Source organism: Catharus ustulatus, chromosome Z (assembly GCF_009819885.2).
Source record: "Catharus ustulatus isolate bCatUst1 chromosome Z, bCatUst1.pri.v2, whole genome shotgun sequence".
Lineage (NCBI taxonomy): Eukaryota > Metazoa > Chordata > Aves > Passeriformes > Turdidae > Catharus > Catharus ustulatus.
In genome coordinates, this window is record NC_046262.2 from 64,396,257 (window position 1) to 64,420,501 (window position 24,245).

The 24,245-nt window shown below is 37.4% G+C and overlaps 1 protein-coding gene across 1 annotated transcript in view; it reads right to left on the reverse strand.

Annotated features, from left to right (window-relative positions):
• LOC117010454 (leucyl and cystinyl aminopeptidase) overlaps positions 1-21,265 on the reverse strand; it is a 59,258-nt gene extending 37,993 nt beyond the window's left edge. The window contains exon 1 of the mRNA XM_033084943.2: positions 20,962-21,265. Within this exon, the coding sequence (XP_032940834.1) occupies positions 20,962-20,980 (19 nt within the window). The 5' untranslated portion in view covers positions 20,981-21,265. The remainder of the gene's footprint in view (positions 1-20,961) is intronic.
• Between the last annotated feature and the right edge of the window lie 2,980 nt (positions 21,266-24,245).

The window sequence follows — 24,245 nt, forward strand, 5'->3', positions numbered from 1 at the left end:
CCAACCTCTAAGCAAAAGCAGTTTCCAGAATTTTCTATTCTTATGGCATTTCCCAGTACAGTGCTCACATGCCAGCCTTCAGGCTGTGTTTGCACTCAGTAGTCTAGCACTACGATCTCTAAACTGCAGCATGTGTACTTCCACATCAGTTTGGGGGCCACACAGAATAGAGAGGACAGAAAGCTAAGTTAAATTACTAGTGAAAACACACAGGCAAACTATGGAAAAAACGTGGAAAGAAAGCATCGTGCAGCAGAAATTCTTCTACAATTCCTCTGCCCAAGAACAGTTTATCAAGAATTCACTATACTAACACTATTCTATTCTAGATAATATTCACTATTCTAACAGAAGTTCTTGATTACTCCCCCCAGCTGGTTGTTTTTGAAATCTGCTGACTAGCTTTGATAAAATTTGAAAACAGAATCAAGACCCAATTTCTTCAAGTCCCAATGTAATCCCACCCCAAAACAACCAGTTGCTGGTGGAAGACACCCAAATCCATATCTGCTATGTAGAAAATGCAGGTATTAAGACTCACATCTTAACCACTCCAAAAGGTAGCAGTCAATCAGTACACAGCTCCAACCCCAGCCATGGCATGTGCAGTTGCATGGCCAGCAAAAGAGGTAGAAGACAGGGGAGGCACTGCAGAGGGAAGGAGGAGAAACATGAAGTGCATAAATCTAGCAGAAAGTAGGTTTCATCAGCTCTGATGCTTGGAGAACAGTTTGCTTTTTGAAGAGCTTATTCTCTAATAACTTTCTTCTAAAGTATTTTCAAAGTTGCATGCAGGTACTAACAACTTTTTCAGTAAAAAAGAATTACACTAAAAAATCTCAAATTGAAACTAAGATACAAAAGTTAAACTAGAAGTTAGCTTCAAGACAATTCAGAGTTTTAATACCTAGAGACATTGGTTTCTAGGAAAATAACAGTTATAGCCAATTTCTACAGAAATACTTGCACAAATTGGAAGTAATCAAACCATGTGAGATCAAAACTTTACTGCATATTAAAAGCATCACCAGACTACTAATCTCCACTGGAAAGAACATAGACCAAGTATCAAAACATTACTAGAACTTTTTTACTCACAGAATACAGTTTTTGGAGATGAACCATGGAAAATTTGTTTAAAATTTTAACACTCAGATAAACTCTGAACTCCTTGCTTCCTGCTGGTTCACTGGCATGGATAACATGCTAGTGTGAGTGAATTGAAGCAGCCAAATAAAGAGGGAATAAACAGTATTCTTAAACTGAAACATGCCAGTAAGGAATAAGGAGCAGCTTGAGGAGCACAGTTGCAAGCATTACATTTCACTGTCATCTCTTATACTACGTACGGCCAAGCAGCAAACATTCCCAATTTAAAACAAATACAAAGCAGATTAATTCAGATTCCAAATATAACACAGGACAAATAAGTATAAATGCAGAGTAGGAAAATTAACATGGAAAGAAGCTGCATGGTTCCAGTGAACTACCACTGTCATACCAGAGGTTGCAGGTGCACAAGAGGCATTTGTGGTCACACCAGTCCACAATAATGGAAGTACCGATCTGAGCTGCTAAAATGCACTACAAATCTATCCGCCATCAAGTGTGGCAATTTAAATCTAAATCTTTGCTAAACACAAGTTTAGTGTGAGTGCAAACAAGGAGGTAAAAGAAAAGTCTCGGAGGCGATTATTGTTGCTGTCTACATAGCACTAATGAAATGTTAAGACCCAAAGGGTAAAGCTTAAGCTTTTACCTCCATCAGCTAAAAGCTTAAACAAACCCAAACAAAAGTGATTTTACACAATTCTTTTAGAATTCTTTGTTCTGGAAACAAGATACTTCAAACATCTTCCCCAATACATGATCTATTATCACATTTAATGGTGAATAATATGAATACTCACAGTTAGAAACAATCCTGAGAAAAGATGTGAGGTTAACTACTATATGTTAGACAAATACAGAAAACTAATCTTCCTCATACTGAAAAACTGAAGGAAGGAAGACATTTTCTCAAAATTGATGATTCTGAAAGTTTTTTTAGAGCTCCCTCCTGCAGCACAGATTCCCAAAAACCCATAGTAAGGTATCACCTCATTACAATATTCAGGCATCATAACAAGCTGGGTTTATTATTTTCTGTGAAGAGGACAAAATGCTCAGATGTGAACTTCAAATGCAGGCTGCACCAAGACAACAGTACAATGAGTTTGCTATATGTACTGCAGTCTTCGACAATGTAATCCCCACAGGCTTTGATAATGTGACCTAGGTGGTGTAGAGTGGCATGACTTAAGGACACAAAGGCAAGTGATTAATTAGCCACACAGTTTGCTCCTACAAGACATACATACTTCACTTCTACACCCTTTCAAAAATTAGTCTTTAAACTTATAAAGTGACTTTACCACAATACTCAAGTTCAGTATAAAACATGATCCTACAGGAACAATCAGGTCTTGGGAGTAAAACAGTAGTCTAGCACCTGCTCCAAGTATTTATTTTGTCTGAAGAGGTACCAGTTTCACTAAGGAGGAAAATATAAGTTTTTCCCTGAAGTTTAACAGGTCACACAATGTTTTGAATCTTAGTGTGTGCAATGACAAAGTATCTCATGATGTTTGGGTTTTGGAATCCATTATAAATATTCTGTAGAATACAGAATATTTATGTATGTGTGTATATATATATGTATATGCATATATGTACCTTTATATTTCAGAGACAGCATTTTCTGTAATGCTATTGATACCTCTTTTTTGGTTCTAGAAGTATGCACCTTTCCCTTGCAAAACAAAATCAGTAGTCTCTTGTCTATGTCTATCACGTCTGGGTATTCCACCTCAGAGCAGAAATCTCAACAGTCAAAATTCTTACATGAATCTAAGTGAACTATTAATTAATTCCTTTTTAAAAGATGTGCAGAAAATGCTCAAACTAATTTTATTTTTCAATTTCTCAATTCTGATTAAGAGTTTAAAACTGTAAAACCTAAAAATCCTATTCAATTCAGACAGACCTGCCACTTTCTGAAACCAAAATTCAGCACGATACTATCTTCAAACAGTGAGTAGATATCACATATTTTGACTGAAAAAAAAGTTAGAGGAATTACCGTAACACCTGACACATTGTGGCAACCAGACTCCCACTGCAGAAAAGTGAGAACCTTTCTCTAATTCTGGAATAACCTAGGAGCAAAACAACTATTGGGTAGCATGTACCAGCAGAAGCAGCAAAACCCAAGGTCAGACCAAAGGTGTAAAGGGGTAAAAAGTGTGGCAACCAACTGGAATAAATACTGATTCCCACTGAATGTAAGCTACTTCAGCTGCATATTAAAAAATGGGAGACAAGGTGCAGAGTTAAGCCTGTCCTAAACCAGACATTCATGCCTGGTAGGTCAGGAAAGAACACAGAAAAACTGTGAGCCAAGTAACTTCTTTGCTACCAAGCAACTCACTGATATTACATCAAAGAATAATTCTGTCCAATGATTTCAGGAATAGCGGTTTAACAATGCCATTAGCTATTATGAGCCATAATACCATTCTGCATACCTGACTTTTATGTCCAAATTTGAAAGCATTGGTCCTTTTCTGGCAGAAGTAGCTGCTAAAAACCCAACAAATTCCATAGACAAACCACATAAATTTGCTCCTATTAAAAGCCAAATTGCTTTGGCTAAGGCCATCCACCATGGCAAAAAGCAACTTGAGATGGACTTTTTCTCTTTAAAGATATTTTTTACCTTCATGTACCTGTCTAAATGTTGCCTCAGCTAGAATTAGTAGTAAAACACTTGCAAGGTTTCAGTACAGGTACTAAAATCAGAGTACATTATTCCTAAAACATGAATGAGCTTGCTACCAGGATGGTAAAGTGAGTTTAAAGAGAATATGCTATTGGGCACAAACACCACGTCACACAGTCTAAAACTAGAAGAACAAAGGCTCCACTATTACTTAAGAATCTGAGGACTAGTTCTACAGCGTTAAGGTTTACCAAACAGCATAAAATTCCTTGTTTCCAAGACTCTGAGGAATTATTTGAAGCACTTACGAGCACTTGCAAATACTTTGTGTATGGCATGCAAGCACACTCCAAGCAGAGAGATGCATGCTCGTATGCACATCTAACTCAACTGTAAAAATAGTAAGACTGGTTAGAGTACATGGAACCTGACTATCTCTCCTTTACTTGGTCCTTGGGACAAGCAGTAAAGGAAAGGAATGTGGTAGTTAGGACTAAAGCAGGTCACTGACACATAGCCATGGATACAAAACTGTACCAATGCTACTGCTCTTTAAGTTATGTAGTCCTTGTCAGTAATTAACATTGTGTCACATGGAAAAGCCAATGAAGGAATTCTGCAGAAACAATGACACATACGGAGTCACTGCTCTCTCCTGTATCAAAAACACTAAATTCAGCATAACTATTTCCTAGAAAAAGAAGAAAAAACAAAGGTTGAAAATTATATATTTTAAAAAAGTATTTTCACTGTAAATTAACATTTTTGTTTTGCTTAGTGAAATAATAATTTCTCATTGTATCTGAAAAAGAAATTAGAAACACTGCACAAATTAAAAAGAACCTATTAGCCATGACAAATGCATTGAAGTTTTCTGCTACAAATCCACTGTCTTTAAGAGGTAATATGATTTGTGCAGACGTGGGTCTAGAAAGTTTGCAAATAATAGGTGTACTGCTATAGAATCTGTTATTTTAGGGAAAAATTAACACATTACTCCCAGTACAGTACTCATCTATATTTATGAGAGAGGAAAGCAAAAATATACCTACTTAGTGAAATTTCTCACACATATCTTACATCTTCAGTTATCCCAAGCTAGTGACCAGAACAAGATGAAATATGAGACCTAATTAAAACCAGATGTACTTGATTAAACAGTTTCCATGCAAGAAGCAACAAAACAAACTATAGGAAAACAGTATAATGAATATTTAGCAAGATTTCAGGAATGTTATGTGTTTCTATCATCAGTTTCTATTTAAATTTAAAATAACATTTTAAATGCACAAACCACTAAGGCTTTCACTATTAAAAAAAAAAAAACAACTTCATGCTCCCTTTCTCTCATAGAAAGGTCAGATTTGACTGTAGAAACAAAAGTGTGATTTTTCACATTAAAGAGTTATCTAAAATGTGTTTAAGGACACCTGAGGTACTAAGGATTTGGAAACACTATTAAAGGTTTATACTTTTCTTCCTTAACTGTCTGATGCAAATCTGCATCTTCAACCTCAAACAGGGGGACGGTAAAGAAAGAGAAATGTTTAATAAACTAAATCTTTCCAAACTGTCCTATCTAAAACTTCAGAACTGCTACTATGGAAAAGGAACATAGCATATGGTATTCAATCACCTTTTTAAAATTTGGGCAATTTTTAAATTAAATTAAGCACAGGCCAAACTTCCACATTTAACTAATAAAAGCCATTAGTTTATTTATTTATGCTGAGTTACTCGGTAAAAATACAATGTTAACAGAATTGTAAAAATCAAAACTAGATACTTGGGCTCTTCTCTTACTAACCGGAGTTAACCAATTCTACTTTAACAGGAAGCAGCAGATCAAACACCCCAATTCTAAACTGCCAAACATTAATGTTTTTATAGATGATAGAAGGGAACATTCATTCTTACTTGTGCACCTCATGTTAGACTCATGTTTTGAGACTCGCTCCAAATATTATATCCTATTCTCACCCAAAACTATTGTCCTTGTTACTGTTTTGTCATTGTCCAAGAGAAGAGAAATGGGCAGGCCAAAAAGGGGAGTGCCAAAACAGATTCATTGTTACAGATACTCAAACTGGCGTATAGAGGCATTTTGAAGAAAACTTTGATTCCAAATACAACACTGGAAATCCAAAAGGTGAGAAATATTTCAGAAAGTGCAACCACTTCCTCAATGGAGGCTAAAGATCACTAGTTCCAAACATCATTAGTTAAGGGTTTTTATTACTGTAAATCAGCCTTAGAGTTTAAGAGAAATAAGAATAGTAACGGGTATAGATAAAATACAATTGTCAATCAGAATTTGATTCAACAGATGAGGAACAAAATAGCCAGAAAATGAGATTTAACTGACAGCTAAACATCTGAATTGGTGACTTTGAAAATGCAGAAACATAAATTGTTAGCATTTTCTTCGATATAAAATTCATCTTTTTCTAAACCTAAAGAGGTTTAATAAGGCTGGAAACTTTAGCTAATGCTGTTTATGAACTGCACAACCTAATATGACAGAAATTAGTTACAAAACTTCAGCAGAGAAGGAAGCAACATTCTACCCTACTTAACCACTTCAGCAAATGAAATGAGGAAAAATAAAGATCAAGAAATAGAAGTGACAACTTAGAAAACTGATAGTATTTTATGTCAATAGTTTTGTGAAATATTTTAAGAATAAAACCCTCAAGAGATTACTGAGGCAACAGGACTTTTTGTTTTTCACAGTACCACTTCCCTGTTTACTTAAGCATCATTCAAATCCATATATATCTATTATGCTCTATTTACATGCTGTATTATACTCGGCACAGGATTTGAACACATAGATGACATTATCTCATCATTAGGTGACATCTAATTTTTTCCCACAAAATTCTGACTGATCTTTAGCTATAGTATATGCCAATAAATGCTCAGTCTACAAGTAAGTGCTCAAGACAAAAAAAAGCCCTCCTGCTATCAAAATAGCCTTCTGTTACATCTGGATGCAGATTCAGAGTCGCTTTCTGTGTTACTTTAATATCTAAATCTACTGGTCTAATCAGAAATAACCTCAGCTCTATAATAAGGTTTATGACAGGTTGCTTGCTCAGTCAAGCACTCCAAAATCTGGACAAAAATGATAAAAGAGACATTAAATCAAATTGCTAAAAGCAACCATACTGGTATTTAACCTTTAAACAGCAATTCACTGCTGATGAAGCATCAGCAGCTAGGAAAGGAAAGCCAGGCTTTCTCAGCATTGAGCATAAACATGAAGTCTAGATTTTAAAATCAGTTAAGCAAACAGATAAACAAACAGACCCACTCATATGCAGAAGTGCTTGTCATCTTAATGTTCATGGCCAGTCCAGAACTATAGGTTGGAGCCTCAAAATCCAACCAAACACTGAGTATGAGCATATAGAAGCTCCACTGCTTTTTGACAACTGAAAGGAAGCCACCTCCAAAGTTACTTCTGAAGCAGAACTGCTTCCCACTGCTCAGTCAGAGAATTTAACAGTAGGAGTACAGTACAGATTGGACCCAGACTGGATCTGTGCAATACAGTTGTTGTTGTTGTCAGAGACACCCAAAACAACTGGTGGTCAGTCCAGACAGACTTTACATACCATTCCATTTCCCAAAAAAAGTGAAAAAAATATGAATCCCAAGCCATATCCTACAACCCTTTACATAGCCTTAGTACTACCTTGTGTCTATTTCACTGATTATTCAACTATCTCAAGGAAAAAGTCTTCAGCATACAAAAAAAAAAAAGGTGCACTGAAAAAAAAACCACTCGGTAGTACCAATAATACTACAGACAGTCTTAGAAAGTTTCTACAGTTTATTTGCCAGCAATATTCCATGCTCAGCATACAATTATTCCCAGAACTGCAGGGTCCCCGCTACTACCTAGCAACCATTCTTTAAGAATTAGATTTGCCTTTTGTATGAACTGTTAATTGCTGTGGTCTAGTGTCTTATTTTCCTTGATGAATTGTGTAGATTAGTCAAAATCAGCACACAGTGGTTGCTGTAGATTGACTTAAAAAAAAAAAAAAAAAGAACAAAAGAGTTGAAATTGAGCAAAACCAAAATGTAGACATTTATACATTTAGCAGAAAATGGTAGTAACGGCTGATCTGACCTGCGCTTATAAACAGAAGAACTGCTGTATGATTTTGTCCAAGAGGTACTTACTTTTGAAAGAACTTTGCTTTAAACTCTTTGTTCATTGCTTGCTGATAAGCTCTTCTGGACAGACTGAGCAAGCAGCATGTGCCCAAGAGTATAAAATTCTGGGGAAAAAAATTCTGACAGGTTTAAAATTGCTTTCCCTATTTTACAAATGCTCTGATCTATATAGGATTGAGATAACTCCTCTGAAGATATTTGCTCTTATTTTAGCTGCATTTAGAGTAAGTTGCTCCAAGGCAACCCTTGGCCTAAAGGTTTAGGGTGGCCTGTAGGTTAGGCTGCAGTGAGAGTAGATACCTTCAGTGACAGCTGTTGAGTCAGGAGCAGCACTTAGAGGTTTGAGCAAAGTTTACTGAACACAAAAGGCTTCTAATGGCTCAACAGGCCTATAAGTTGTAGAATAAGTACTACAGTCTTCACACAGGTGTTGACAGTCTGATTTCTGAAATTGCTGATGCGGACAGTAGAAAAATAAAATCAAAGGCTATCCTTAATAATAGCTGTCTAATGATGACACCTCTTCAAGACATAGGCCTCTCCCCTCTTATCTAACAGAGGTTTTAAAAAAGAGAAAAAGGTGTTATTTGATAGCTCAGCAATGATCTTTTCTGGTATGAATTACTTTGAATCTCAGCAGTCGAAGTGAAAACAGCATCTCATCAGTGCTCTCTTCTATGTAGCAGATATTTTGATGTCCTCAAATTTCTCCCAGAACAGTCATGCAGTGTCTTGTGTTCGTGGATCCATTTTTCTTGGCCCATAGAGCCATTTTCCCAATTTCATTATATGTAAACTTCAACTAAGACCAACAAAAACACTCAGAAAATTATTTGTTACTGACATTTCCACTTTTCAGCTGTTCTGCTTTTGTAACTGTTCAATGTGAAGATACCTGTTCATAAAGATTTCTGTAGTTCAAATACATCAAATATGAGTAAAGAATGAATTATTTAAAAGAAAAAGAAACAAGCAAACAGAAGTCTAAAATTAATTTCTTATTGAAAAACAGAAGCCACAATTCAGAGGTTTGACGGGCAACTTCGCCATTTGCATTTCTATACCTAGTTCTCAGAGAGTCTGAGTTACAGTATGGGCTTGAGGTCAAAGTATCTAAGTAAGTGTAACTTACACATTCAGTTACTGTCATGAAAAATCTTCTGGGAAAAAAAATATGATCAGTAAGCAGTTTCTCTTCATAGAGATTAAAGCAAAGCAGAACTTTGGTATAAACTATTACCTCATAACCTCACAGAGCCACTACCGAATGTTCATGATGAAGGAACAGGTCAGTATATAGATTTAATGTCTTCTATCCAGAAATTTAATTATTATTTAGTTAAATCTGGTTTGGGATATTTCTTTTTCATTTTGCTCTATCAATGGGTAAATTAGTCTAAATCTAACTGAGTTGAAATAACAAGGAAAAATTTAGAGTCAAATGCTGAGCTAAGTTACCTAAATGTACTGTAATGTATGTTACTTAAAAACCAGTTTCCCTACAAGATAGAGATTTCCCATTTTTACACCAAAATTCAATTACACATTTTGGAGAAAAACAAAAACCATAACAAAACATAAAAACAAACCACAGTTAAGTAGTACAGGAATTTTCCAAGTTCCTTAGTTTCTCTCCAACTACCTGAAAGGAGATTAGTGAGATGGGTGTTGGTCTCTTCTCTCAGGAAGTAAGTGGCAGGACGAGAGGAAATGGCCTCAAGTTCACCAAGAGTGGTTTAGATTGGATATTAGGAAAAATTTCTTCACCAAAAAGGTTATGAAGATTTGGAACAGGCCGGTCAAAGAAGTGATGGAGCCATCATTCTTGGAGGTATTTAAGAACATGTGGATATGGCACTAAGGAGCATGGTTTAGGGGTGGACTTGCCAGCATTAGGTTAATGGTTGTAATACATGATCCTACAGGTCTTTTCCAAATTAAATGATTCTGATTCAATAAATAATTAATTATCTAGCATGGAAACTTCTAACATTAGGTACAAATTCTATAAATCTGGTTAAGTAAATTGCACAATTTGTAGACCATCTCAGTTTATTTGCTGATGACATACAGCATTCCTAGTTGTTAAAACTGGTAGTGCATCACTCTGAACATTACTGGGCCTATTCCCCACCCAACTCACCACTTCCTCTAACAGAAGGTACATCACCCCATCACCACATCCCCCCATCCTTTCCCAGACACCTGTGTTCAGGATAATGCAGGCACTATTTTGTTTTCCATTGTTTTCTTTGTTCTTTTTCTCCTTTCAGAATAACAGTTCTGGACATCCAGCTGCTGCTATCCAGCAGAAGATTAAACAATTAAAAATGTGAGCAAGTTCTTCCTACTTCTCCTCTGAACACTACATTCACTGATGCACTGTAAGACTGTATGCCTACTTCCAGGAGTAGTTAATACAGGAATTAGTGTAGTTTCTTATTCTGAAACCTTGGGACAGTCACAAACTCTTAACTGCCTTGTTTCTTACCTTGGTTTCCACACAAAGATATAGGACTCACTTAGATTTTCTAATTGCCAGCTCTCTCTGCTCGGTCACTGTTTGCATTGTCTGGTCATAGCTTGAAAATAAATGCCTCAAATTTTTGGAGGAAGCTATTAAAAAAAAAAAAAAAAAACCAAAACAGAAAAAACTGGAAAAAATACTTAACTAACAAATGTTAATTTTAAAAATTGCTTTACTGTTTTTCCAAAATATCACCCAATGCAAGTTTTATCAGTTTTGTTGAATTTTGCTCATAGACAATTGATTTACAGTATAGTCAGTAAATAATCCCTGTTGCCACCTGCTCGCTCTTTGGGACACAGAAATTAACTTGCAGAAGGTGTATAAGGGTACTGGCACAGGCTGCTGATAATCACATGCCAAATGTCTGAGCATATTGGAAAACCTATCCAAAATCCTAACTAAAACCACAAGCTTTCATGGGCCAGGCAAGCAGTAATGTTTCTGGCTCTATCCTCCCTCCCCCAGAGGAAAGGAAATCTGAGGAACATCAAGTAAAAAGTTATATTTATTCAAAGTGTTAATGAAAGCAAACTACTCATCTTACAGCATTTCTAGACCCAGAACTCAACATAAAAACTCTAAAGATTGGTTGCATGAATCTTATAGGAGACAAGCACAACTCCTTAAATTCAAGACACGCTCAAATTTGAGTTCACACATTTACAGGCAAAAAAAATCCAAAAAACATACTTATGAAATCTAATTTTTGAAAGATACTGTATTTTGTTACTGGAACAGTGTGTAAGTAAAATATAAGTAAAAGAGTAAAACAAGTAAAAATCTTTATCTTTTTAAAACTCTTTCTGCAAAATTGTGTCCTGTAAAAGCAGTGATTGAGTTCATTGTATTAAATATTGCATTACACTGTACTTCCTTAAGGGTAAGTATCAACAGATATATCACATCAGACACTAAAAATTACTGATTTGCAGAAAGCAGTGATTTTTTACAAGGCTGCCTTTTAATTTTATAATCTTTTCAGCATGCTCTAAAAACTTGTTGGTTTATGATTATTATTCCCTGTCATATCAATTTAGCTCTTCCTTCTATAATGCGAATTACTTCCTGCACTGTTATGCTCTGGGCTGTCTCCTACTCATCCATTAAAAATTCTGTGTTTGGAGGGAATGAAGAAAAGCTTATCTTATCTTTTCCAACAAGCTTGTTCAGCAAACAAAGCCCATGTCCACAAACACATTAGTTATGCTAAGATTCCAACTAAAGATTTCCTCCTCTACTGTGTCTCCCTACTCATTCCATACATTCTAAGTTCCTTCTGAGCAAGAAAATAATTAAACTCTACATAGAAAAATTATTTGCTCTTACTAAAGCAGGACAGTACACAATGTCATTCATGCCATTTTAAATCTGCACCTATCTGCAGCAAGAAAACAGTTATAACCTTTACTCAGCTAACAAAGACACAACAAGCCACCAGAAGGTCAAAGAAATCACAAGCCCAACTGGAAAGCCCTTTGCCTTCATTTCACCATGGATTCACCTACCACTTTGGAGCTGGGGCTCTTCTTTGCTTGTGTGCATGCAGCTTTTGCTTTCCCTATTAAAATATCTTCATCTCAGCTCCTGACTTTTCCCTTTTTTTACCCTTCTGATTCTCTCTCCCACCCTGCTACATGGAATCAAGCATGTGGCTGCGTGGGGATTAGCTGCCTATCAGGGTTTACCTACAACAAGAACATTTAAGCAGAATTTTTACTTACTGCTATAGTCAGTTGAAGGATTAATATACAGCCACCTATAGGAAAGCACAAGTCTTTGCATTTATGAACATAAACTTTCATGCCTACAGTTATTTTAAATGTGTTAAACCTTACTTTAAGAATCTTCACGGAACATTTCTGGGGGGGAAAAGAAAGGCTATGCTGCTACAATATAGATGTCACCATTTTTCTCTCTCAAATTACTGAATTCAGACAAAAGAAGTAATACAATGGAAAAAATAAAAAAATTAAAAATTAAGAAGTATTAGGCAATATGAAGCATTACTACAAGAATCTGAATCATCCATGGGGTTTGCCTGCCTTTTAGAGACAGAACACAAGCAACAGGTAGGCTAAGAGCATATTCTTAATTCCCACTAAGCAGTAAGATTACATATGCATTGCATATTTATAATACACTAAAACTGGACATATATATGCTTATATATACTTTCATATCCTGAATGCAACTAAAAAACCAATAATTTTTAAAAATAAAAAAAAGGCACACATATACCAGTAAAACAAAATGCAGTGTGTTGCTTTTTGTAGTGTCCACATCTACATGCAAATAGATATGATGACTCTGTATGATTTTAATAAATATTCTTATCAAAATGTAGACACTACCTAACATCTGCTCATGACTAGAAGCACATATGCCACTCTGCAAGAGTTTGATTTCAAGATACAAATAACTGGTAGAGGTTTACAAGAATCTGTACAGTTAAGTATATACCATGGTTTCCACTGGACAGATAAAAAGTCTTCAAAACAAATGCTGATTTTGGGGAGAGGAATCAAAAACCCTTCTTTCTCAAAAAAAAAAAAAAAACCCAACTTGAAAATTAATAGATTTTCCTGTATTGCAAAGGAGGACAAATTTTGCTTTCCATTCTAAAATACACAAGGGAACTTGGGTTCCAAGCCTTACAAGGTCCCTCGCCCCTTCAAGCTACACTGCAAGGTCTACTTCTGCTGTTTACTTATTTATGTGCTTTTTTAAAACGAATGTGAGATAAATACTGCAGTGACAAGCTTCTGCACATAGACCGCAGCAAAATCCTTTCAATTCACTGTATCATGGAAATGAAAACAATGTGCAATTATGCATTTTAAGACCCTCTCTTATCTGAAGTTGTCATAAGAAATGTGAGCAAGGAGTGTAATTTCAAGGAAGTCACTGTTTATTAGTCTTGGATGCTTCTAAAAGGTTCTCTCAAAGTCTCTTCCTGATTTTTAAGCAAAGTACCATTGCATTTTCTTTGGCAGAACTTCAGGCTGAAGAATTACATAGATCAATTACATTTCACCAGTTTTACCAGTTAGATTCACATGTAACTAGCCAGGCTACTATTAAGATTTCTTTTCAGATCTTCTCTTCTATGTTATCAATAAAAGGAAAATATCATAGAAGGAGAAAAAGTCAGTGGATCATTTACTGAATACTCCATCTATACAACTGGCAAAAAATTGTAAATCATTTTTGTCATAATGACTATCTGGAGCCAAGAGGAAACAAGAGGAAAACTTATGGCTAACCAAACCAAGGTTAGCCTGGAATTTTGATTTCCAAAAGATATGTATCACATCCATTCACATTTAACCACATATTTTCAAGTTTAAATCTGGTACCAGTTAGGTTCCCTACAAGACAATGTAGGGGAAGTAGAGGGAAGGAAAGAGAAAGTAGTTTTAAATGACGCTTTCCTCTTTGGATACTACTGAGAAGGAAAACCCTCCACAGGGTTGAGGCAGTCTTTAATTCTCAGACAGAGGCTGAACAAAAAACAGGACAGGAGAGAAGCTTCTGGTTTTAATTATACAATATGGTTGTTTCAGTTTCCTGTTTCCAACCTTAGCAAAGACATGTTTTGCAATTAAAATCACATAAAATGTTTAACCACAGGGGTCTAATGAAAAGGTCCTGAATCTTAAGAGACACACAGGAAGTTCTATCTTAAATTTCTTGAGCTACTCAACCCCCATATTCAGAACTGCTGACTATCCTCTTCAAATCTGTCCATAAATTTCATGTCTGATAAACAGCAGGCTCATCACAGCTGAGGATACAAAACATTTCTTTGCCGGTACCAGTTACTCTGAAGAAAAAATTTTTGAGTTTTCTGAAACATCTAACAGTTAGGTATATAACCTGATAGACTGTATACAAACTGATGCTTGCCTAATCTTTTTTGGTATTTTGTTTGCTTTTAGCAATAAATTAATAGAATCATATCCTTTTGTCTTGAACACTGCATACAGAAGCAACCCAATGTGCCTTCTGGATGACTATTGTTACTCAACAGACACTTGATAATTCCAACCTCGCCAAGCTATTTGTAGGTCACATGCACACATTACACACATCACTGGTCTGTAACTGGTAGTCCAGTTCACAGAAAGCAAGATGCAACAATGTCTAGAGGCTACTGCCTATAATTCCTGATACAGTAAGTTTTGTATCATCATAACAGAGCAAAAATACATCTACCTACATTATTCTCAGCCTCATGATATAACAAGACATCTCATGTGTGTGGACATCTCACACCAGACACTTTTCAGAAGATCCCTTGCAAACTGAATCATTCAATGATTCACACTTATTATTCATTTGTGCCAAAAGACACACTAAAGCCTCATTAATATCTCTATTGATGATAAAAAGTACAAGTTTTGACAGCAACTGACAGCTTATACACGTCGTATTCACAGTCCCATTTTCTAAAAACCTACTCTTGTTCTCTTATAATGGTTTACAGGTCAGAAGTATGAGGCCTCTAAAGCATATCAAAGCATTTTGTCTCCTACTAACACAAGTCTTGCTATGTCCAGCACTTTGGTTTTTCATTCATGAAAAACAGTAAAAGTGGTTCTACTAATGTACTATCAAATCATTGTTACTGAGAGAGTTTTTATACAAAACAAAGGCTTAAATAGAAACCACTGTTAGGCCTTAGAACAGCAGGTGAATTAGACACATTCTTAGTTTTGAACATAATCGATTCTCCATAAAAGTCAGTGGCACTATGGTAGAAGTATTGTTACACAAGAACTCCAGTTAACAGAATACATTTCTTCAATATCAAAGCAATTAGAAACAAAGGAAAGTTCTCTGCACACAGTTATGCTTAGCAGAGCGCACTGAAACACTTCTCCAAATATCTTGGTGGGAGTTTTGACTGGAGTGAAAAAAACAAATTCCAAAATCAAAACTCACCATATTTTCACACAAACAAATGGCTGATTGAAAGCATCTTGTGCTTCAGTGGAATCATGATTCCACTTCTTCACTCTCCACCAAATGTAGTAAAGACAACCACTGCTTCAATAGGTTACTACACACCCCAGTAACCCAGAAAAAGAGCTGGGCTGTGAAGCCTTCCTTGAACATCTATTTTAAGACAACACTTATGAAGCAATAAAGGATCAGCTGTGCCCTAGGGACACGAACCGCACAGAACCCAACATACTGTATTACTCTGAAATTCCTGTCTCTTTGATCAATTGGATGAGTTTTCCAGATGTGTTCCCTCCCCCCCTTACTCCAAATTTCCTTTAGGAGTATCCATCTTTCTGTGTGCAAGAAGGCACACAATCTTTTTGTGATTATTACAATTTTAGGTTAATATATTTCCACTGCTTAAAGCAGTATCATAAGTAGTTAAAACACAACCTCAAAAGGTACATATGTACACTTTAAAATACTTTGAGGCAATTAAAACCCAGATCACATAAAATCCTGGTTTATTTTAAAAGTTAATGTGATCTTACTTTAAAGTACTGTAGGACAGAAGTCTAAGCAGCAGCTGCCATGCATACATTTCTCTGATAGACATACTGCACCCAATCATAATGAAATCTTAATGTTTTTGCTCTTCTACACAATCACTGCTTTTGTACTTCATGAAAAAAATATTGTGCAGGAGAATTGTAAATTCATTGAACTTTCTTAAACCACTGAGTAAAGGATGAAAAGAAAAATTTGAATTTTATGCATTCATCACTACTTTAATCAGAGGATGCATTAAATAAAGATAAATTCAGCTTCTTTGTACGTAATTTTTACACCAATGCCCATCTAACATGAAAAAAAGTATTCTGACCAGTGAAACAAACAGATGTGGCTTTATCCTTGCTTTCATTTGTTTCCACCATTTTTTATGGCAGTCATTACAGGGCTTTATCCAGCATACCTAGTCTCAACAATGCAAAACATGGTTGCTCAACTTTACATCATCTTCACAAAAAAGATGACAAGACAATCCTGGAATACTTCTGCAGATAGATACTGAGGTCAGCACAAGCTTTCATCATTTTTTACTTACGAGATAAACACAGATAATCCATAGTTTCATTCTGCAAGTGGAAGACTAACTGTTCAATGGAAAAATACTAACAAATGATCAACAGTGAGCACCTACACTCTCATCTGTAGACATTCTTTAAGTTACTGAGTATCCCTTCTGAACATCCGTTGATTGGCAGGGAGTTCACAGTGAATCAGTAAAAGCAAACACAAACCCAACACATTGAAAAAACAAGTTCCTGTTCAGCTGAGCTGACACATGAACACAAGTGCAGATACCACAGCAGGCTTTGTGGAAAACTACTACCCAGCACCATGCACTCGGACAACACAAGACTTGCACTTAGGAACAGATAAAATCAGCTTTTTATTTTTCTAGTAACAATTGATGGAATAGGCAAAACACAGGGCAGAAAAAAAGATATTAAGAACAGACCTTTTGATGTTTTCTATCTACCATCTTACCAAAAAAGATTACTCAATCTATTTTTTAGGACTGAGTAACAGTTTAAGACAAACAGGAACCCTTCTGCTCCATGACACAACAGTGTAAAACATTGGCAGTCAAGGCTATGCCTGCTGTCCTCAATAGAATCAAAGCTATGTACACAGTTACATGCCCCTGCAACCTCCAAAACATTTCTGTATTAAACAAAACTAACACAAAGAACAAAAACATTTTGGAATTGACAGGAACTACCTGAAATAACTAGACATTGCCAATGACATTTTCATTTTGTGAAGAACATTACCTAACTTGATTTATTACTACTTTCCAAAAAAAACCCTGCTTCTTCCCATTAAAGTCTTTTTGTTTCATTCATCACTTTAGTCATGTAATTAATATCAAAGATTGCATCTGTTGTGTATGAAAAGGATAAAAATAATTCAGGAATGTCAGTGAAACTGAGTTTTATTCGCACTTCAGCAGATCATCACAAGTTATCCCATCTCCAATTGCAAGTTCATTCATGTCACCTGTCATAAATGAGAAATTCTCTAATAGCTCACTTCTACCTCATTTTTCCATCTCAAGTACAGAAGTTACATATTTAATGTACTAAACAGGAAAAGATGAAATGACTTTTCAGTAACATTAAAAAATAAGCAAAAGACTTGCAAACTAATTTGTACTGATGACCAAAATTACATTACATATTCCCTTTAGTCTGTATTTTACTTTTTTCACTTAGTTTTTTTTTTGTTTCTTTACATTTTAGTGAAATTGTTTAGGTAACAAACAACTAGTCAGAAGAAATAAACTCTGCTCATTGATTCAGAACGGAATTCAAAGGAATGTGAGATTATACAACTTGGCGGGGGGAAATTATGTGCAACAATAAGGAAGATTTTCATTAACTTTTAATTACATTTTGATTATTCATTCTTGGGGGAAAAAATCTCATATTAAGTACAGTCATGCAAAATAGAGGAATCCATCTCAAAAAAAATCCTACTAGTAACCATTTCTAGAACATTTACTAATTTATAGCATTCATAACTTCCAAGAAGAAGTGCAGATGGGACATCACCAGGAAAATGTTCTTCATTGAGAGGGACTGGCCACTGGAACAGGAATGTGGTTATGGCATCAAGCCTGCCAGAGATCACAGAATGTCTAGATGCTGCTCCTGGTTATGTGATTTAGTTTCAGGTAGTCCTGAGAGGATCAGGGTGTTGGACTTAATGATCCTTATAGTTCCCTTCCAACTTGAGATATTCTATGATTAACTCAGCTATTCCAGGCACTAAAAATAAATATGCAATTAACTGTTCTTCCTCAGACAGACCTCATATATTATTGCCACCTAAATTCCTAGGCAGGAGAGAAGACACAGTCTAGATCTCTTCAAAGAGGTCCAAAAGTAAGTTTACACTACAGGGGTGAGGGTGAAGTAAAACAAAAAAATATTAAGTCTAGTTTATCTGAACATTTTGACTGGAAAAGCTATTCAAACAGTAAGGAGTTCAGCACACCCACTAGGATTTAAAGGAAAGGATAAGGATTTCTTTGACTTTTGAAATGCATTATGGCTGTGTTTTTCCTTTTATTTAAGGAAAAGAAAAATCCCACCAACAGTGAACTAGAAAAAATGGTATTTATATCCACTTTAGTGCATTTGCTGCCTTAAAGTCTATTTTAAGATACATACTCATTCTGACACAGCTCTACTCCTATAAAGTGAAACAAGAAATTGTCTCATTGCTAGTTTGCCCAATGGGTATCTAGAGTTTTGAATCCAACTAAAATGCTATTGCAAAATCTTAAGATTCAGTCTGTCACCTCCTCAATGTGTTTTACAAGGGTAAAAGCCCCGAAGAACTACAGATCTACAAGTATGATACTGTAAGCTTCCTGTGATAGGCATCCTTTCTTCTGAATTTAAACAGCACTTTGCACAGGAAATCATCAGTCACAAACAGAACTCATAACTACTGTATACAAAAACCCAGTTTATTTGAAAAACCTGATGCCCACAAAAGGTTCCAGACCACCAGGTATGCAAATGAAAATTCTATTCAAAAAGCCAATAATGTAAGCATCCTTTCCACCTCAGATTTTTGCAGCTGTTATTGAGAATCAAACATGCCTCAAGACCATCAGAAATAAGGAGCAACATCTTTGCTCTAATATTTGCACATTCTCTGTGGTGTCCATTCCAGCAGAGTCAGCTTCAGGAAGAAACTTATTGACCAACTTCAGCTCCACATTTTCTTACAGTCTTACCATCATTTGCAGGCTTTTCATTTCAGGGAACAAGATTAGGGTGCTCAGTGTATGAGTATAAGATTAGGGTGCTCAGTGCATGAGTATTGCTCCTCAGTACCTTAAACTACATGCTCAAGCCCACAGGTTCATTTATTCTGGTTGCATGGAGCAGAACTTTTTAAATGTTTTGTTGCACAGTGCAATATAGTATTATGTCAAACAGACCTTTAAAACATCTCATCTCATTCAAAGGGAATGGCCTTAGCAAGATGACTTTAAAATAAAATTTTCCCCCAAACAGCACTACTATTAAAGACAAGCTCTGTTTTCAATGTGTACAAGAATGCAGAATACAACCCTGTGACTGAAATAGGCTGTAGTTGAAAGACTTGGTTCTAAGGTCAGGATTAACTAGAGAATCAAAACATCAACTGCTTGTACAAACTGTAATTTTAGCAAGACAATACTAAGAGGGAAAAAAAAAAAAAAAAAAAAAGAAAGAAGAAAAAAATAGGGAAAAGGTCTCTCTTGCTAGCTATGCCATCAAAATATGCCCAGAGCTCATAACCTTCAGTTTCTTTTGGATTCTAAACAGCAGCATCAAATGACAGGGGATATATCACAAGTTTCAAAAAAGGGAAATGCAGGGCAATGAAGATATATTTAAAGATTCATAACATGGTCTGGAGAATCACAGAATGGATGAGAAAGAACCTTGAAGATCATCTAGTTCCAACCCTCTTGCCATGAGACAGGAAATTTAATTTTAAGTGCATAGGTTTTTTTCTGAATTTGACTTAAGTTTCATACTCTGACTTGGCAGGTCACTGAGGAGTATGCAGCAAACTCCACCTGGTACTTTAGCGACGGCTATTCAACATGCTTATCGTTTAACAGACCAAATCCCACCTGTAAACAAAGTGCTGCGTTTTCAGCAGGAAGGCTGAAAACCCACTTGTTTTACCCGCTGTCTAATTCCTTATTTGGCCACGGTCGTGAATCTAACCAGACACGCTTTAGTTTCAGTTTGATCTGAGAGCTTCATTTCCTCCTCTGTCCTGGATGGGTTTAATATACTATTAGTAGAGGCAGAAGCAACACGGACTTTTCATTTCAGGCACAAGCATAGGATGCAACACACACTGCTGTATCACGATGCCAGCAAACGCTCCACGTCGGTATTTCAAGCACTTCTATCAATGCACGGGCAGCTCTGAAAGCTTTCTGGCGTTCATGAATACCCCGAAACACTATTTCGTACAGCACCGATACTTCTGTATTTTATTTCTCCTTTCGCTCGGGGGAGGCGGGGGTGGTGTGGGGAGGTGCGGGGGCACACTCTGGTGAGAATGCCCCGATCAGGAAAACGCCATAAACAGCGGGTCTGCTTCCTACCTCCCACCAGCATCATGATAGCTGTGGAGCTACAGACGCCTGTAAGGCTCCTTCAGTGGTGCCACACACGGCGAGTGTACACACCTGGCGTACAAGCGGCCCCGGCTCCCGGCGTCAGCGAGACCCCGGCCGGGCAGTGAGAAGCGCAACAGCGCCGAGAAAGCGAAGGAGCTCCTCTCACCGCTGTCGTTCAAGACACCTATTCCTAATTAATCTGAGACGATTTTCAAGCCGCGGACCACGGAGGCAGCAAGACTACGAAGCCTGTCGTTTTCCTCTGGCATGCAGCTCCCGCTGGACGCGGCTCCGCCGGGAGGCCCCGCGGCCCCGTCCCGGGGTACTCACCGCTGGGAAAGGGCTCCATCTTCCTCCCCGAGTCCGCTCGCAGCGGAGGCGCTGCCACAGCTCTTCACTCCTCCTCCTCCTGCCGCCGCATGCTCCCAGGACGTGCTCAGGACGTGCTCAGTCCGTGCCCACCGCCAGCACCGCCCCGCCGGGGCCGCAGCGCTATCAGCCCGCGGCTCGCTCCCTGCTCGGCAGCTTTTTCAGCACAGGCGGCTCCTGCGAGCCACCACCCGCCGCTGCCTCAGCGCCCGCTTCCCCCTCGCCCCTGGCTGGGCCACGCGGCACCGCCTCCTCCCCGCATGGGCCCGCCTCACGCCGGGGTTGGCGGGGCGGGCTCCGGACCCCGAGAGAGCCGGGTGGGTGCTGGAATGTGGCGGCCCGTGGGCCGGTCGGCGGAGTGGGGTGGCCGGGCCGCAGCGGCTCCGGGCCCGCTGCGCAGCGGCCGCGCAGGCCGAGGCGGTGTCGCTGGGCCGGCTTTGCCTACATCTCTCCACCGTGTGCCTTCCGCCGCAATTTGACCTTTTTATTTAAACAAATCAACAAATAATTCCCCTGTCATCCGGTGTTCTGCGGTGCAAGGCACAAGAATGAAAAGGCACAACCGACTGCTTGAAATGTGACCAAGTGATCCTCCAAAGAAAGACTGGGTAGTGTTCCAGGAACCAAATGCAGAAGATCAAAACAATGAATTATACAAACCAGACCTGGTATTTGAAAGAGAGCCAGGCATCCATGGTGGATGTCACCATGGAATATGAAAGTGTTGAAACATGGTCAGAAGTGGCTACTGTGGGAAAAGTAGAGAAGTACAAACATCTTCAAGAACAAAATCAAGAATTAAAAGATGTTACAAATATTGTATTTATGGGTTTTCCACTTTGCGCACATGGGAAGTGCCATTGTGGCAACTGTGAAATTTCAGAGGCCCTGGGTCTCTCCAGCCTTGAGGAGAGAGGACTGCCCATGCTTTGGTTTTCAGGGCACTTTCTACTTTTGTGGGCATTGTGTACACGTTTGCTAGTAAAGTACGTAGTATTGTATCATCTTCACTTATGTAATATTTAATGTCTACATAACATCTTGTACTCCTGTGTTTATTGTAATATGTATTAACACCTATAATGAAGTACTGATAGGTGACGGTAACTCCTGCTGCCAACCCCTGTACCCCCAGAGGAGCTGAGACACGAGAGACAAAAGCTTGTGATTATGGTTGAGTATCAACAAAGAGGTATAAGATTGAAGATGAGCACCATGAAGCTAAAGCCACTACAATCCACTTGGGATTAGGGAGGGATTGTATGTACAGGTGACAAAGGAATCATGGTATGTGGTATGTCACATAGCATCAATTTGGGACAAAATTTTTGTGATGTTGATCAAGGTGGCCAGGCCATCTATACTTACCCTGGAAAAGGAACACATATAAATTATGTGTGTTCAATACCTAGCCTCATTAGTGACTTGCCTGGTCCCTGACATCTACACTTCTGCTATCATCTGATTGACTGGCTAACTTTTTTTCTTAACAGAAGAGATTTTTAAATATTGATTTTTTTGGAAAGGAGAAAATGGAAATTGATTACTCCCATAGAATACAAATGTAATGCTCATATTTATTTTAAAAATAGAAAAATATGAGGTTAATTATTCTATGAGTAAAGAAAGGGACAAGGGCCAGGAGTCCACAGGATTCCAGACACTAGTGCAGCCCTGTAACTCTTCTCTGTGTTTCATAAACCTAGAAGTGCACTTTTTCACACATGATCATGTTTCACAGACTTAGTTATGGTGACAACCTTGTAGCACAATCTAGGTCAAAGTCATATTTCACACTAAGTCCTTGGAGTTTAACACTGGCCCTAATGTTGGCACAGAGCTAAGTGAGTTTTAATAGCCATTTACATATTCTCAGACACCTCTTAATATATCACAACAGCTCATCCTCAAAAGAAAACCTTCTTTAAATTATTAAACCATCAAATCATTTCTTTTGACAGGATGACAGGTCTCTAGAGCTTTCTTTTCAAAGGACTAACCCTACCTGGCCTGTATTTAAATATTTTGAAGAAACAATACCTATGTAGCTAATTTTGCTGGGATTCAACACTGTGTCATGTAGAGACTGCGGGAAGGCTGAATGGTGTTTTTTGAGCACCTCATCCCTTGCTTTCACCATTCTTCATTTCTGCCAATCAAAAATCCTTAATGAATATATTACATCATTGGGATGCTAAAAGCTGAAATAAGATCATCCTCCATTACATGTGCAGAGATTTCCATATCCAGATTTTCTTATTAACATCAAGTTTTAAGATAATACAATGGGAATTAGTCATACAGAATAAGTCAGGTATGGAGCTCATTTCACAGTAGGACTCTTTGTACTGTAGTAGATGACTAAGGATTTCGCTGTAGTTTTGTGTAACATCATTTAGGAAAAAAAATTGAATGGATTTGAAGGTGCATCTTCGCTCATGTTGGTAAAAAGCTAAAATTTCTACAATATGATTTTAAAAAGTGCCTAAAAGTTACAGGTCCTTTCCACTGTAAAATAAATACAGTTTTTAGTTATAGCTTGTGAATGATTTGTAGAGGTGAAGAATTTTAAATAGTTTCTATTTTCAGATTTTGAGTCAACTGTTAATACAATCTCTCTTTTTTTCTTTTCTTTTTTTTTTTTAAAGATGCAGAATAAAACATTTCTGTGATTTCTCAAAGCCCTAAATATATCTTTACAGCATCTGCAATAACCTGTATTGTGCCTTAGTTTGGTTGCTTCCATTCAGCAATATCTTAATTAAGGCTTTTTAATGGGTTAAAATATGTTCGCCAGCAACCCTCCACCTTTTCTAACTTTGAAGACAAGCCATCTCTAAAGAATGTTTTAGATCTTCCGGCTTTTAGACACCTGGAAACATGACTCAGACTGTCTTTTTTCAGTTTACTTTTCTCATGAAAAGAACAGAGATTTCATGAACAGTTCAAGTGTCAGTAGACACTTGTGTGCTTTTGACTCAGTGGAAAGTCTTCAATGGTTTTCAACCAGATCTGCACTTTAGAAGCAGTTACACACACTAAAACTTTGCAGCTGAGAAGTTGCCAGGCCTCCAGGGGCTGGAAGGCGAGGGTTCATCAGTCTTGCTAAAACATGTCAGAAATAGCCCAGACTCAGGTGTGGAACTGGTGAATCATTTGGCTAACAGCCTTAAAATAAGATGAAAAAGTTGTCCCAAGAAATACACATGCCTAAAGCTTGAGCAGAGAGATAAGGAACAGGGAAG